General features: G+C 33.8%; 1 protein-coding gene across 5 annotated transcripts in view; it reads left to right on the forward strand.

Annotated features, from left to right (window-relative positions):
* LOC118198679 (uncharacterized) overlaps positions 1-16,383 on the forward strand; it is a 358,828-nt gene that overhangs the window by 126,102 nt on the left and 216,343 nt on the right. For all 5 annotated transcript variants that reach the window (XM_035370443.2, XM_035370419.2, XM_035370428.2 and 2 more), the window contains one exon: positions 1,981-2,874. In XM_035370443.2, the coding sequence (XP_035226334.2) occupies positions 1,981-2,874 (894 nt within the window). The remainder of the gene's footprint in view (positions 1-1,980; positions 2,875-16,383) is intronic.

Consider the following 16,383-nt stretch of genomic DNA (forward strand, 5'->3'; position numbering starts at 1 on the left):
GATTTCAGTATAGCCAACAGTTTGAAAGATTCACCAATAAAGAAACGACCATGGAAATATATTGTGTGAAATGGACATATTGTTCGATTGAAAAGTAGCTTTGATAGCCATAAGTATTCGAAAAATTTATACCGACATTGAGATGTAAGTGACACCTGTGTAAATCAGTCACTATTTTAGATGAACTGTAAATTTCAAGTGGAGAGAAAATGACTTTAGAGGTCATGAGTTTGGGAAGATGTCCCATTAATAATAATAATAATAATAAAAGAGGGGGGGAGACAATCGTCTACAGTGAGTATGCAGTCATAAAGTATGAACCGTAGATCAATGGCGTATAAGATTATCTGGAGTGATGGAACAATCTGTTGGACATCCAACAAAGAAACGATATTTATGCATTGCGAAAAAAAAAAAAAAGAAATTCAAACCCTAATGTACTGTGTAATTTCATATTGTCATTATGATCATCTCAGCTCACGGAGTGGCCATTGTGGGAGATTAAACTAGTGCTGATTTCGCTACTAGAGAAGAAAATGCTGTCTTGTTAGACATCACAGTCAAAAAATGAACGTTTCGTCTTCCAGGACGACAGTGCTCCTTGCCCATTGTGCAGAGGTAATGAATAACTAGTTTGCTTCTGTAATTCAGATCGTGGATTACAGTGATTAATCTAATTGAAAAGTTTTGGATTATTTGCATTCACCTTATACAAGAAGCAAGTGAGCAAAGAATTCACCAAATTATCTAATATCAATTGATGTGCTTGAAAAGCTTATAAATAATGCACCTAAGATGTGATTTGGTAACTAAAAGTAGATTTCAATTCAATATGATTATATTTATGCTTTCAAATGTATCTAAGGCTATTGACTGAATGCAAACGTATATTTTTAAGGAGTATTATTTTTCCTTCCTTCTAACATAAATTTCCTCTTTCTGGTGTAATACTGCAGTTTACAAATATTTAGGGAGAGAGAGTTTATTAGTTTTATAGTTCTTTTACATTATTTTTCATTTGCAACCTGACAAAGAATGCCAATTCATTTAAATTTGTGAAAAAAAATGTCCTCAAGATGATGTACTATTAACTATTCTTTTTTGGGAAGAGGGGGAGGGGGCTGAGGTTACCCACCAAAATCAGTTCAGATGCTCAAGATAAGGTGATGCACGAACTTTTTTAAATTGCTTTTTCATTATGCAGGCTTTTAATGTTGCAAGGAAAAAGTCCTCCTTTTAAATAATTTCCTTCAGTATCCTAAAACGCAGTTGTCCATTATTGCGGCTTAGCTCCAGCATTTTCAAAGACTTTGAAGGTCATTAAAAGGTCTTGCATTTCACAAGAAACACACGTGTGATAGACAGATATTCTTTCCCCGAGATAATTTCGAAATAATTGCTTCTTCCCCCAACAAATACTATTGCCTTTTGAGGAAAAGATGTGCAGTCTTGTAGAAAACGTGTTTACTGTGATAAGAGCTGAATTGGAGGGGAGTAATCTAGACTTCGACACCCAACAATACTATGTAGTCTTCGTTTCGAGTTTCCTTATGGATAACAATGTAATGCTTTGTCTGAAACTTTTTAAATTACGTGATTTGTATCAATAAACTTTCATTTCTAAAGTTATTTTTTATGTATATATGAAAAATGTAAAGTGTGATAAATAACGGACATTTGTTTTATCATGTTGAAGTATCTTTTCCTTATCTTTCCAAGACACAGGGGACATTACACGTGGTGTTAACATGTAATGTCCCTTGCGTCTTGCAACTTGCGCATTACCAACTTGCAAAAAAAGTACCGTCGCCTACATGCAATTATCTGAGCTGGTCATACTATCTCCATTCCCCCCTGATAAAACTGGTATGTTTTGGAACTAATAGCACCAGCTACGGTAAAATTCTAATTTTGCATAAGAAAATTTTATGTGTGAGTGTTTTTTAACATCAAATTAATAAATGGCATTTTTAATTACAGGTTGAACTGGAAGATGAGACATCCCGTCGTATTAAAAATACTCTTGGAGATTTTACTCAGGTGCTCATAAATGATCCAAAAAATTTAATAGGCATTTCAAGACCAGTTCCAGTTCCAGGGCATAGCTCTGCCCCTTCTTCTAGGGTACAACAACCTACTGCCAAAAGGCCGCCCCAAGTAGTGAATGGTGTGTACAAACCTAATCCAGTTGGTGCGCCAACCTACCCGAAAGTTGGTCCTGACAAAAGGCCTGTTTATCCTAGAAACAACAGAGTGGAGGCTTCTAAACCATTTTATCCTAATAGTGGTTCGACTGTTCCTTATCATAATCAAGATACTCGCGTCCGGGATTCAGTAGCCTGGCAGGATAAAGAGCCAAGACGAACGAATGCTGTTCCATTCAATTTTAATAACAATTTGAGTAATAGTGCTAATTTGAATAATAGTACTAATTTGAGTAATAGTGCTAATTTGAGTAATAGTGCTAATTTGAATAATAGTGCTAATTTGAATAATAGTGCTAATTTGAATAATAGTGCTAATTTGAGTAATTGTGCTAATTTGAGTAATAGTGCTAATTTGAGTAATAGTGCTAATTTGAATAATAGTGCTAATTTGAATAATAGTGCTAATTTGAACACTAGTGCTAATTTGAATATTAGTGCTAATTTGAATAATAGTGCTAATGTGACCAACAATAATGTCTCTACTTTGGCATCTTGTGCTACTACTAGTGCTGCGTCTGCCTATAATAAATCCTTGCCTTTGTATGGACAAAACGGAATGGTATCTAATTCCATGGCTCAAGTGCCGAGGTATGGCGATTCTGTAAACAATGCCCCTCCGTCTAAACGGACCGCATTCCGGCCAGGCACGCTCAAAATTCCAGAGCGGGTAAGTTTATAGATTCTTATTTTTTTATCATATAATTAAGCTTTTTCTAATATTCATTTCATAACAAAAGCTTATAGCAAATATTTTATAGTTTCTGTAATTGAATTCAAAAATTTGCTTAATTATCTTCATAAATGAATTCAAGGTTTTCTGAGTTTTAAAATATGCTTGTGAAAGGACTGAATTACTATGTGATACCTTACCTATGTGAAAGGACTGAATTACTTTTATTAAATATACACGAGGCATGCCTGAGAGGTTATGGAATGCTTTTGTGGATGATATTTTTAGGCAAACTGGCTCATTTTCAGTATGCACAGCGAAAAACCTCGAACCATCGAAAACATCATAATGAGTGCATCTATATTTGATGAACTGCCAGTGTTTTGCTATTTTAGCTGCTCAGCCACTGTTGACCAAATGTTTAAGAAGAGAGGAAGAAAAGAAAAGCTGCTTTACATTTTTTCTCATCGATCCCTTTAAAAAAAGTTATGCAATTTATCTCTTTTGAGCCTGTAACAGGCTCTTAGTTTTTTTTTTTTTAAATCGTTTTTTTCTTAACAGTTTGGATGAATACCAGAAGTGAGTAACTGATTTCTTGTATATTTCAAATTTTAACTTTTTCAGATTAAAATAAATAAGTCATAGATTTCATGTACCAGATTTAGGCCGTTTACCAGTCCTAAAACGAAACAGACGAAATATAAATTCAGTACATTTAGTAAGCACAATATGGTGATAATGGAAAGCTGTCATCTTCTTTAAGATCTCTAAACTTTAATTTCGAGTAAATTTTATGTCTGAGTAACATCTCTTATGTATCAGCATTTCTTAAAATTTGGCTTTAAGTCAGTGTTTACACATGTTATAGATTTTTATGAGAGAAATTTTTTTAAGCACCTACTAAAAGTTTCGGGATTTACCTGTTTTCACTATCATGAAGAGACTAGCTTTGCAAAATGGGAAGCTGTTATCAATTTTGGATGTCATAAGATCTTCATTCTATTTTTCAATTTATAAAAGTACTTAAGTTGTCAATGCAGTAAAGTGAGCCATTAAAAAGTCACGTGCTTCTCAATATTGCTCTGATATAGTTGTAGGGTTTCTAATTGTTCCAAACCTGCAAACTTGGAAGATACACCATCGAAAGTGATAGACGGCTTCATCGGTGCTCATATAATATCTATGATGAAAGCGAAGCCTTCCATCGGGTTTCCTGCTGCCGGGAGGGACCTGGAAGTCTGGGGGGGGGAACCAGACTAAAAACGACATTGTCTTGTGGTATGGTGCGTAAGGTTTTCGGGCTCCACTTATAAGGTTTCGATTGATCTGGAAATTGAATTTTAATTAACGTTAATAAAGTAGTCTAAGACTATACAGTCAAATAAATAAGATATAGATCTGGCTGAATTAATTTTACCGTTTAGTTTAAAGTATCCGCTAGGAAGAGAATACAAAAGCCATACTCACTTTTAGATAGAGCTGGCGAAATTCTAACAGCGCGGAGCGAGTGCGAGAAACTCTCTACGATTCGAAACCCTGAGCTAATTTGCATTCCGGTGAGGAATACGGAAAGAAGATGGTATGGTACAGATTAAAATCGTAATAACTGGTTAATAAACATAAGATCCTTACATATTCAGTGATAGCACGTTTTATCAATATTGATACCATTTAGTCTAGTAAATAAAAGCCGTATTTCACATACTTTTGAGCAGAATTCCTACATCCTTTACCTGTAAACTATCGTTGTCAAACATATATCCTCATAATATTAATATTATTTTTAATTTAAAAAAGAGACATGAAATCTTTTTATGAGTTCTTTCTGTTTTGTACTTCAGTAAAACTCAGTTCGTAGAATTCAGATCGAACTTTACTATACAATTCCTGCATAATTTGAGTATTATGTATATTAAGGATATTTTTTCCTCTTGTACTATACCTATACACGAATAAAAGTTTCTTTTCATAAAAGAAACTCAATTCAGATCTTCTGCTAGTCCAACCTACGTGTCATACTGCAAGGACAGCAGTTATGCATTTTACATCGTTTACAGCATCCAGTTGCTGTTTTGAAATAAAATAATATTCCTGGGTCCGTCGGTTGCTCTGTTAAAATTTTTGCTGAAAATTCTGTTTTTTCTCTCGTGTTCATACAGTATTTTCCTCGATGCTAAAGTAAACATTGACTGCATAGTATATATTAAAATAAAACTGTATCTGGTCATTAATCTGCTTATTATTTTTTGTTTGTCATTGTACCTAATTTGTCGCACCTTGACCGAGAAGCTTTGTCATTCTTATATCTGAAATGAACTGCTTTTGTTACAGTATATGTGCTTATTTTCATGAAAAGTTACTTCGGAAATTTTTACAAAATTGTAACAATAACGGTAGAAAACATTGCAGTATAAGTTAGTTCTATTAACTCATCCTGGTCTTCTGTCACTCTTTCGAAACCTTCCTTCTTTTTAGCGTCAGTTTCCGGACTACGCAACATGAGTTCATTTATCTACCGTAGCTGATGCTTATGTAGACGTTTCAAGCATTATTTTTTCTGTATCTTTTATGTCGGAGCGAGATTTAAAATTTCACCTGTTCGATGGGTCAATAGACTAGCTCGCTCGCTGGTTTAATGGCTTCGGAAAAACGGATGCTCGATTTTTCTTTGTGTACAGTGTCCTTGAACGTGATACTGAATACTCTGATTGGAAATATTTTCCTTTATAATATTTCAGTCACTGAGGCAATCCTGCAGTTGAAGCTTGTAGTTATTTCGAAAGCTGTTTTGCGGTATTTAATTTCAATGTTACTTAATTTCCACCGTGTTTAGCATTTCAGAGCGATTTTCCATTAGATTGTTGAGACTGATGTTGTCTGAATTCTTTAATTAAAATGATTCTTTTGAAATTTTATGTAGCAAATATGGTATCGAACCAGTAAATACACATTTTAATCCTGGGTAATTAATTATTTCAGAGTATTAGCTTTTACATAAAATAAATTCCTTTGTTAAGTTATTCTGTATCAGTTTATCAATGTTTGTGAATTTTAGTTAATTTAATTGTCAAAGCCTTCATGTTCAGACACCATTGCATCTTTGCTTAACATCATGATGCCGTCTTCTAGTCTGTTATTCATAGGCAACGATGTAATTAAGTAATTTTGAACGGAAAATCTTAAAATTCAGTTAACAGTAATTAGTTAAGAAGGAACCTACTACCGCGGTAAATGGTTGAATTAATTGCTCATTCCCTTATATGAATTTTTGTTTCTTTTCGGTGTTTCACTTTTTGGTTTAATTGTATCAACAAAACTGTATGCGACTATGTTTAAAATATGCACCTGTTTTTAAAATGTGCGCTTACATACACTGACCTAGTAGCTTTGCAATAAAAAAAATCTAGCTAATACTCCTAATTTCCCCCTTCTGTACATTTACCCCTTGCACCAGGCGATAAAGAGATCGAAACGGTTCGCAGAGGTTCCGTAAATTTCCAAACATCCGTTGTGCGTAACACTACCCCTGTCGACTGTACCATCTCCATCAATTCATTAATCTACTCAAGGCCCACACAATTTAGATTCGGAAGAGAGATCATTTTATTACAAACCCGAATTCACTTATCGCAGAAAAAGTCACTCAATCCTTCAAACAAAATAGCTTAGTTGTGCCTAAGAAATGATAAGAAAGCTTCACACAAGGTATCCGGTGAATGACAGATTTTTTAAACACATAAAACTTGGCTGGCCTTCAGAATTAATGCTGAAAATTTAAAACTGCTTATCCAACTAAAACTGGAGCAGCCGAGTCTGATAGTTCGACTCGGGTTTAAATCCCCAACGAACGTGCTGGCTTCATGGGAGTTTTCATGGAGTGCAACGTCAATACTAGCCAGTTTCCCTTAAAATGGAATCCATGAAGATTGTAAACTTATCTATATCTTTAGAATTTCCGATAGACAGTCTGGCGCGCTGGAGATAAAAATGTTTTGTTTCCTACAATGTTGCCACTGCTGGCTTTGAAATTGTTGATTTTTTTTAATCGAAAGTTCGTTAAATGTTTTCAAAATATGAAACTGACAATAAAGCAAATATCAGATTCGAACTTCCAGATGCCCATGTTCGGGAGGATTCAAAATTTGATGACTCTAGGTACCGTTGTTTTTTTTCACAGTGCGAGAGAGTACATATATTCACGTAGATTTTTCATTATTTAGTTTCATTAACTATAATACAGGACGATAATATTTGGTGGCAACAATTTTAAAAGTGATACAGCTGTTCATAGCGATTCAACGCAAGATGCCGTTTCGAGAGTAATAGCCCTTCTGGGCTAATATCTATTACAATCGTAATCGCTGCCCTCTCCGCCAACTGGGAAAGTGAGGTAAAGCAGATGAAATTAAGAATAGACATACTATTAGTTATAGTGCCATTAATAGGGATTATCTGGAATAAGCAATGAATAAGCATCATTAAATGGATGTAACGAGTTCAGACTGAAACAGGTTCGATCAGCTGACTATCTTTTCACCTTCCATAGTTTAGAACTAATTTGGTATTGCCGTATTATTTTTAGTAGCAAAGTATTAAAAATAACTTCTAAAAGAAATAAAATGAAATGAGGCTGTTTTATCTGGGGGGGACCTTTAAAATCGGCATATATAAAGAGGTGAAATAAGAGAAAATCCGACAACCCCCTTATTCATGGTTGTTTTATCGTATTGTACGTAAATAGGTAGTATTAAAATTGTCTTTTTTCTTTCTTAGGCAGAAATGTGAAAACTTTTCCATCTTTATATATGTGTCAGCCTTTTTTTTTTTTTTTATCTACAGTGAGTTGTTGAAATAATAAAAGCAAACAATATATCTAATCGGACTGTAGAATACACAAGCAAACTTTATTTGTAATTGTAGCTGCCAATTCATTTAAAAAATATCCAACGAATAATAAAGTACTTATTAGTATTTAAATAACATTGTCCTCTAATATTTCATATTTTTGAATAAAATTATGGAGATTTATTTAGGTAGAACCTAGCTTGTAGTACTTATACATGAAACATCCTTTATTTAGCAATCGCTATTGCAGGTTTAATATACAGGATATTCGAGTAAAGCAGAAATTTAAAAAAAAGTCTGTATCGCGTGACGAGTTGGGTTCGCATGATAGAAATCTGTCCAAGATTTCAATGCAGAGTCAATTTCTTATTTGTTTATGCTATTTTTATGCTCCATCCTGTATTTGTTCTATCCTTGAACTCAAACCAGCTGAGGAATTGCTACTTTTTAAAATTCATTATTTAGCTAAATATTCTAATCGTTACGAAAAAAATCGCACTTTCACTTCATATCCTGTTGAAAGGTAGTATCAAATTGAATACTTATGATAGGTCTAAGTTTATACCTGGAGCAGGTACAAGCCTGGAGATGGTTAGGAAGGAGGGGCCGTTCAACTGAATACTGGCAGTTTTACAAGGCTCTGTTGGAACAGGTTGGCTATCATGGATATTTCCATGGTTTTATTTTTCAAATATTGCGTAAAGGGAAGCAAGTATTTCGAAGATATTAGTCCAAAGCAGTTTTCTCGAGAGTTTTGTCGAAGTTACTTGCCTAAAATTATACTAAACTAACGTAAAATTTAGAAAATAAGGTACTGAAATTCTACATTTATTTTTCTACTTAAATTTCTGGTTATGGTTATTCAAATTTTGTAAAACACACGAGGGTTGTTTCTCTAAGAGGAGGGAGGCATTCGTGGAGAACTTTCGGAAAGTGTCTCGAATGCACGTTACGTGTGGGAAAAACGAAACAAATCAAACATGCAGCCAGACGTTTGCCTGGACGCGAACCTAGTCCAAACAACCAATATTTAGGGGTTTTAATCAGTCGGCCACTAGTGAAACTAGAATATTTCTGTATTATCAACTAAGTTATGAAGAATGTTGTTGAATTCAGGGAATTTACTTTTAAGTTTGTATCATTCATTTGTAAACGTAGTTAATTAATGAATAAAAATTTTTCATAAATTTATAAAAAAATTTAAATCTTGTGTCTGTATCTGTAAAATTGCTTGGGAGTAATTAATCGCATAATTCAGATTAAATTTTTAAGGTGTGCGCTTTGCTTGATAAAGCCAATAATTCAAAACTACGTATTTAACACCGTTACATACATAAGTATAATATACGTTATTGTATTAAAGGTCAGTTTTTCTCACGGCTGTTCACAAGATGTTTCACAACCAACGGTTAAAGTCGTGAAGAAAGTGGTATTTCGTCCCGGTTTTTTATTCGTGGTTATTGAATATGCTGGTACATGTAACGTAACTAAAAGATTATCTTCCCTTAAGCAAGTGGCCTTAGCTTGCTTTTTCTTCATTGAGAAGTCCATTCTAGTTTGATCTTAAGTTAAACGGGTTCCCTTGACCACTAACTTGGAAATCAGTATTCGTCCTGCTAGGTAGATTTCAACAGGCACTCAATCGTTGAAAGTAAGGCGAGTTTTTCGGCAAGGTAGCTTTATATTGCTTTCACCTGAATGATGCGCTGTGTCACAATCGAGTTTTTAAATCAGACTACGTGAACCACTGCAATCTGTGGCAAGTGGTTGTGTTTGCTACGCGAGATACCATTCTTGTTCTTCTCTTGACCTAATTCTGTCCTTTTCCCTGTCTTTTGTTTCTCCTTCAGTGCTTCAGAACTTTCAAACGTTCACCCCTTTTTTCAAACAATAATCAAACAGATTATTAGCTACACTTTGAAAATGTTTTTCCCTTACTAAATATCGCATACTAACTCCTTAGAAACGCGTTTTTCTGCAGATTGCTTTAAGCTCCCCATATTCATTAGGGCTTAAGCTCAAAAATGCTAAATTAAAATAAAATCATATCGTAAATATTTAAGCGAAAAAATTAGCTGGAAATATAGTAGAGTGGGTGAATTTCCTCTTTAAAATTTGAAAATCCTGTATTCGCCATCGAAAAATAATAGTTGTTTACAATTATTATTTGCAAAGAAAAACTGCTATACAGTCATAAACCTGGGGAGGGAACTAATATAAAGAAATAAAATAACAGTCACAAAGTAAGTTTAACAGAAGGTGATTTAAAAGAGAAACCAAAAGAGAGACAATTGAGAAATTGTTAGTTTTTAATGCTCTGTAATTTAATAATGTATCAATTTAGTTGTTTTTCAAGTTCCGGCCTAATAGTTATTAAATGTTTAAGCCTAGAAACGGATTACGAAGTGGCATCAGATGCTAGCGGCTAGACGGTTGGAAGTATTTGTAGATAGTCCTGTTCAGCTGGATTGGAACTGCCTTCCTTGACTTCTGTGAGGCATCCTGATCCGATAATATAGTTTTTTTTTTTTTTTTTTTTTTTTTTTTTTTTTTTTTTTTGAAAGTTTCTTGTTTATTGGGTATCAGATTTTCTAATTTTTCTGCGATTATTATTATAGTTTCTTCACTTTGGTTTGTATTTATACATTAAGATAACTATTGAAGTACATCTCTCTATAACATTTAGATTCTGCACAATTTTTCTCTCTTTCGAACAAAAGTCAGACTGACCAGAAACCGAGCAGTAAAGTCACTGAACACAGGTAGTTAGTTACCCACTGAACCTGTGTTCGATTCCAAGCGAATAGGCTGGCTGCATTGCATGGGCGTTTTCGTAGTTTTCCGTAGATAGGAGCTAGTTTCTCTTAGAAAGCCCTCCACTAAAGCATCTTTTCCTTTAGGTAGATAAAACCTAGTGAACTTTTCCGTAATTAAATAAATCAAACCAACGAACAAAAATCAGTTTTACTTTAAGTTTGAATTTGTTCCGCTCTTCCAAAGTATAGGAAAGCTTGCTTGACTTCTGCTTCCCAGAAATGCTTTCAATACATTCTGTTACTATAGGTTACAATTTTTGTTGATCTGAATCTTAGTACATTTATTCTTATTTTTGATTATTTATCATGATCACAACCTTGTATACATACAACTGCTTTCTGCTTTTATGAATTTGATTAAATCATGCCATTTTGCTTTCGAAAATTTGCGAATAATCTGTCTTAAGTACAGTTGCATCGAAGCAAATGTGTTGAGTAATACTCGCAAATGTGTTGAGTGATATCTTAACCAAGTGATAAAAATGTTGTAAGTCTTTTATACACGTGCATGCGAAATTTATGGCTCCTTTGATAATAATCGTTTATAAAAGCTTCTAATTTCAAATAGAGAATGCAGCTTGGTAGAACTAATATTTTATATGGTGCAAATATGTGATATCAGATTTCTTGACCGTGGATCGTGCAAACTTGATTGTCATATAAGCATGTAAACTGAAATCTATTCTTCTAGCATTTTGTAAATACAGAGGGACACAAACTAAATACCAACGGCTTATTTTAATATCCTTGTTAAAATCAGTTTTCAGGTTATTTTAAACGTCTGGAATTTACTTCTGAATTAGCAAACTACAATACTCTATTCTTTTATTAATATTTAAAATTTTAATAAAAATCTGTGAATTGTTCGAACTTTATTAACTACTTTAATATCTACAAAGTAACTGATTAGTTTGATGTTATGTGTATATTTAGGATATTAGTTTATTATACTAAGTACATAAAGTTTATTATAAAAACTAGCAAACATACATCTCAGTTTCTCATCTATACTTTGTTTTCTTTGTCATAATCTTAAGTCACTTTTAGTCTTCACGGGTTTAAAGTAATCTCCATCAGAAAATAATAGCAATTTTTATTTTCATGCCTATTATACATCTTCTTATCGAAATTTATCAGTTATCACTGCTTTATCATATCGATAAGAACAACTTCTGCAAAGTTTAGCACGTGTAGAATAACCGGAAAAATAATCAGTTACATTTTTCACGACTTTGGAATAGATAATTTTAGTATCTGTTTTAGGTGCTATGGAAGCAAAATTTATTCTACAAATTCCAAAATATTCTGGGGCCCACCAGCGGCCGAGCGGTAAAGACGCTGAACACTGGTAGTTCGGTCCGAGGTTCGAATCCCGCGAACGGGCTGGCTGCATGGGCGTTTTCGTGGTTTTCCCCATGTGTAACGTGTATACGAGCCAGTTTCCCTTAGAAAGTCCTCCACGAAAGGCATCCCTCCCCTTAGGCAGATAGCCCTAGTGTGCTTTGCCATAATTAAATACACACCACCAAAATATTCTGACTATGTGCTTCATATCGTATCGATATACCTATATCAAAATCGTATCAAATGTATTTTCACCGACTACGAGCTGATGATAGAAAATTTGCGACAAGACTGCCTTCTTGAAGGGCATTTCAAGAGAATTTGTCCTACCTGCATAACTTGGCACACGGTGAGGACGGTGAAAACATTCATGCAACAAGCCTGTTGTATGTACCTTTCTTTCCTGCGGGGGACAGAACCTGGGTTTGAATTGCGATGCTCTGTAATTTTGCCTACTCAGCCCAGTGGTGGATGAATGAAACTGAATACCTGAATATATTACGTTTAAGATATTCTGTTTCAGCGCTTTGCCATTTGAAACCAAAGCTGTATTTAATGCTGACTTCAAATTATATTTTAAAGATTATATATGTCCCGCTTATGTGTTCAATTTGTATCTTTTCATTAATTTTTCTATGTGGGTTTTGAAAATGTTCCGTGCAATTGAATTGCGGTTCGTGGAACACATCGCAATATTAACATTTTACGTGGCCGCTCAGGAAGTTTGATTTTAATATTGAACAAAACAAAGTGCTAAACTAACAGTCAAAAGTTCTATATATTATTTATTCAGATATATTGTGTAACAAAGAAGAGCAAAATGAGCATTAAGTTCTTTCAAATAAACGTGTTTCAATTTCTTTTACTTCAGCTAGAAAATATGCTTATAATCCTCAAAAGCATGTTGTTTGTAATATGTTTTTAACCATTCTTCTTAAAACAAACTGAAAATGGTATTGGAAAAATGTTTGATGTTTAAACAATTATATCAATACATTGGTACGTATGTAAGAGTATTGTAGAATTTATGCTGCTTATCCTATCATGCACTTGGGTCTGATTATGAATGAACAGAATAAGCACAAGCTTATAATGCAGTTCATTATCTTCCTTCATGAAGTATGATTAGTATATTTTCTTGCATTCTTTGAAGTCATTCAAGTTCGCATGTCTTAATCATCACTTTTTGCATCTGATTTCTTATCTTGGTATTTTCGTAGGATATTTCAAACTGTTTCATCATTACAGGCTTTTCTGGCATTGCTTTCGACATTCCTAAATCGTTGTGGTTATCAAGTATGTTAAGACTCTCATTTAATAGTTTTGTCATTTCTATGGGGCCCAACAGCGGCCGAGCAGAAACGTCGCTGAACACTGGTAGTTCGGTCCGAGGTTCGAAACCCGCGAACGGGCTGGCTGCATGGGTGTTTTCGTGGTTTTCCCCATGTCTAACGTGTATACGAGCCAGTTTCCCTTAAAAAGTCCTCCACAAAGGCATCCCTCCCTTAAGGCAGATGGCCCTCGAGTGCTTTGCCGTAATCTAATAAGCCAAACCAAACCAACCAAAACCATTTCTATGGGTATTATTTGGAAATTGCATTTGGAAAAACAGATTTATATTGTCCTAGTGCTTATTTTTTATTCATTATCTGCAACGAATTGGAAAAAGGTGTACCTTACAAATTACGTCTTTCTTTGTGCGAAATGTCAGTGTATTTTCTTCAAGTGTATTCATAATATGCCTGAAACAGTTTCTTGTAATACAATATCTTACAATTTTTTACGATTACTATCTTTAATTGGATGGATTTTTTTTCATATATATTGAATACTTGGAATAAATACCCTGTACAGTTTTGGAAAATCAGAAGGAAGTTTCTTTAAATTCGTAGTAATTCTTCATCCATCTGATGAAATAATTAGTAAAAATTGCGAATTATTGATGCTTTTTCATTAATATACAGCTTACAAAATTCAGGGCTTTAAAACATTGAAGTTTAGCGCTTTTCTCAACAACGTGCAATTAAGTTCCTGACATGCTAAAAAAATAGAATGCTTTTATCCAGTACACTTTCTTAGAGACAGAACGAATTTATATGATTCAAATCAGAGCTTCATCTTCGCCGTATTGGGCAACACAGGTCTGTTTCCTCAGCAATATCTACAAAGTATTATGTACAAAAAATTTCTGAATTAAATCCTATACATTTTTTATGTTCACTCTTCTATACATTTCACCGCTATCTGTCTTAAATGCAACATCATAAGCCTAAGTTTATAAAGCAAAATATGACTTACTGTCATTTCTAAGACAAATGACATCGCGGAGGTCAACCTTTTGCTTACATTAGCTTACACATTAAATGGCCTTGTTCGAACAATGAAGGTATGTTCTGATTTTGATAGCCGAAGGCAGAGGTATGTTGCCTTGAGTGCGACCCTAAGAACCACCACTAATGAGACTGATACTGTTCTTATGAATCAAGCGCCGAATACAAATTTTAAAGCTTTATTCCCCCCTGTTGTTAATAAGTAATGAGAATGATACAGTTCTTTTATAGAATACAAATTTTAAAGTTTTATCCCCCCCCCCACTTGTATTTAGTTACTGTTTGGAAATTGCAAGCTACCGGTTTTAATGAAATGGAATTTCCTACCTCCTACCTAAAAATGAAAATGCATTTAATGTATATGCACACGCTATTAATGCTAGTCGCCTACATTTAAATTTTATAATTCTCCTAAACGTTGAAATTAAGTTTGGTTTGTGGGGGAGAGGCTTCTGTGATTCGGCTCGAGTCCAAATTAATCCATCTGTTGTCCCAAGTAAAAGAAGAAAATTCTGTTAATTTACTTGCTTATAATATGTTTGCACAGATTTTGCAGTAAAAGAACGGCCGCTGCTATTAACCAGTAGCCTTATTAATCGGAATTGATGTACTTTTAAACGTAACTAACTTATCAACATGTGTGAAAGAGTTAGACTGGTAATTTAATGTTATATTTTCACTTCACTAAGCTTTGAGAAAACGGAGACGATTAATATCTTCAGATATATTAGTCAGCAAGCACTTAAGTACCCAAATTCAACGAATCCTCTTATGGTAATAAATATTCTCCTAACTGCTTCAAGTGCAATGTTGATGATTACTATTTCGCTCTGTGGCGTGGCGTACTCAATAAGCCTTACTGAAAGAAAATGTTTTCCTGTGCTCATGTAAAACGGGGTAGGTTGACTATAGGCGTCTTAAGTGGATGGTAAGGATTTCTTCCCTGAAAGATTTAAGTACCCTTTGCCCAACGCTAGTTCTGCTGACAGTGCTGTTACATATAAAATAAACTGTTGTTATTTATTATGGTGTAGCTGTCATTGCTACTGCAAGTGCAATTGCTTTGCTATCTTAGACTGAAAAACTGTGAGGGAAGGTTGCAAATCTTAGTACGGTTTTTGAAACGGTGAAACTTTTCAAAGAGACTGTTATTTAATTATGTTCTCGAAACGCAGGTTATTATTAAAAACTATTATCTTGGTTGTGAGATAGGTTTCATTGTATTGCTAAAATAGTTAATTGATAAAATTGTTCTTAAATTCTCTCTGCTAGTCCTTTCATTGCTAGATTTTGAATTATATATTTCGTAAGTCTCAATTAAAAAACTGTTAATTTTACTAGCTTATTTGCATATAAAATTACATTCTAAATTACGAAACTAAAACATTTTTTCCTTTTTCGTACAAAATGTAACTTCACTACCTAGATAAAGCTAGAAAGAAAGCCCCCGTGTAATGCATTTTAGTTTTTGACCTTCAAGTCTCCAAATCTCATAACGGCAACGAGAAAACAAATTGCTTCAAACTAGATTAGTTTGCTAAATCAGAAAACGCTTAAGCTTCTTAAATTATTATCGCAAGAAACTTTTCCTGTAAAGATTGGCATTGGTTTTAGATTGCATTCAGCATTTATGAATCACTTTGGTATCATGAAACACTTTTAAAACCATTTAATTTTATCTTATGTATATTACTGGGATAAGTTTTATTGTTTTGTTTTATTTTTTTCTGCGCATCTTTTAAATATAGCTCTTAATTAGCTTATAACATTTGCTATATATCACATAAATTAACAAATTTCACCGACGTGTGTGCTTACGAATATTTTCTCCACGATGTCACTGAGTAAGGCGCTTAGTACGTAAATATATATGTATATATAAAAAAATTAATAATTCATTGATCATATTTCATTTCTGTTCGTGGGAGGACCTAATTTTGCTGGTTATTTTTTTAAATCTAATAGTTTGCATGGGTTCTTTTCGCTTTGAAGGTATTTCACCTGAATTTCTAATTATGGCTATTGATTTAGAATAACTTTCTTAGACTTTTCTTGCGAAGATAGCCTGAAAATTACGTAATTTTGCACTATTATCTTAAACTACTACAGATTTGTTTTTGATAAGTATAAGAAGCAGCTTCAATCTGAAAGACAGTTTTTTTTAAAGTGCA

The sequence above is a fragment of the Stegodyphus dumicola genome, chromosome X1 (assembly GCF_044657685.1).
Source record: "Stegodyphus dumicola isolate Sdum_Otavi_A_Nest chromosome X1, ASM4465768v1".
NCBI classification, from domain to species: domain Eukaryota; kingdom Metazoa; phylum Arthropoda; class Arachnida; order Araneae; family Eresidae; genus Stegodyphus; species Stegodyphus dumicola.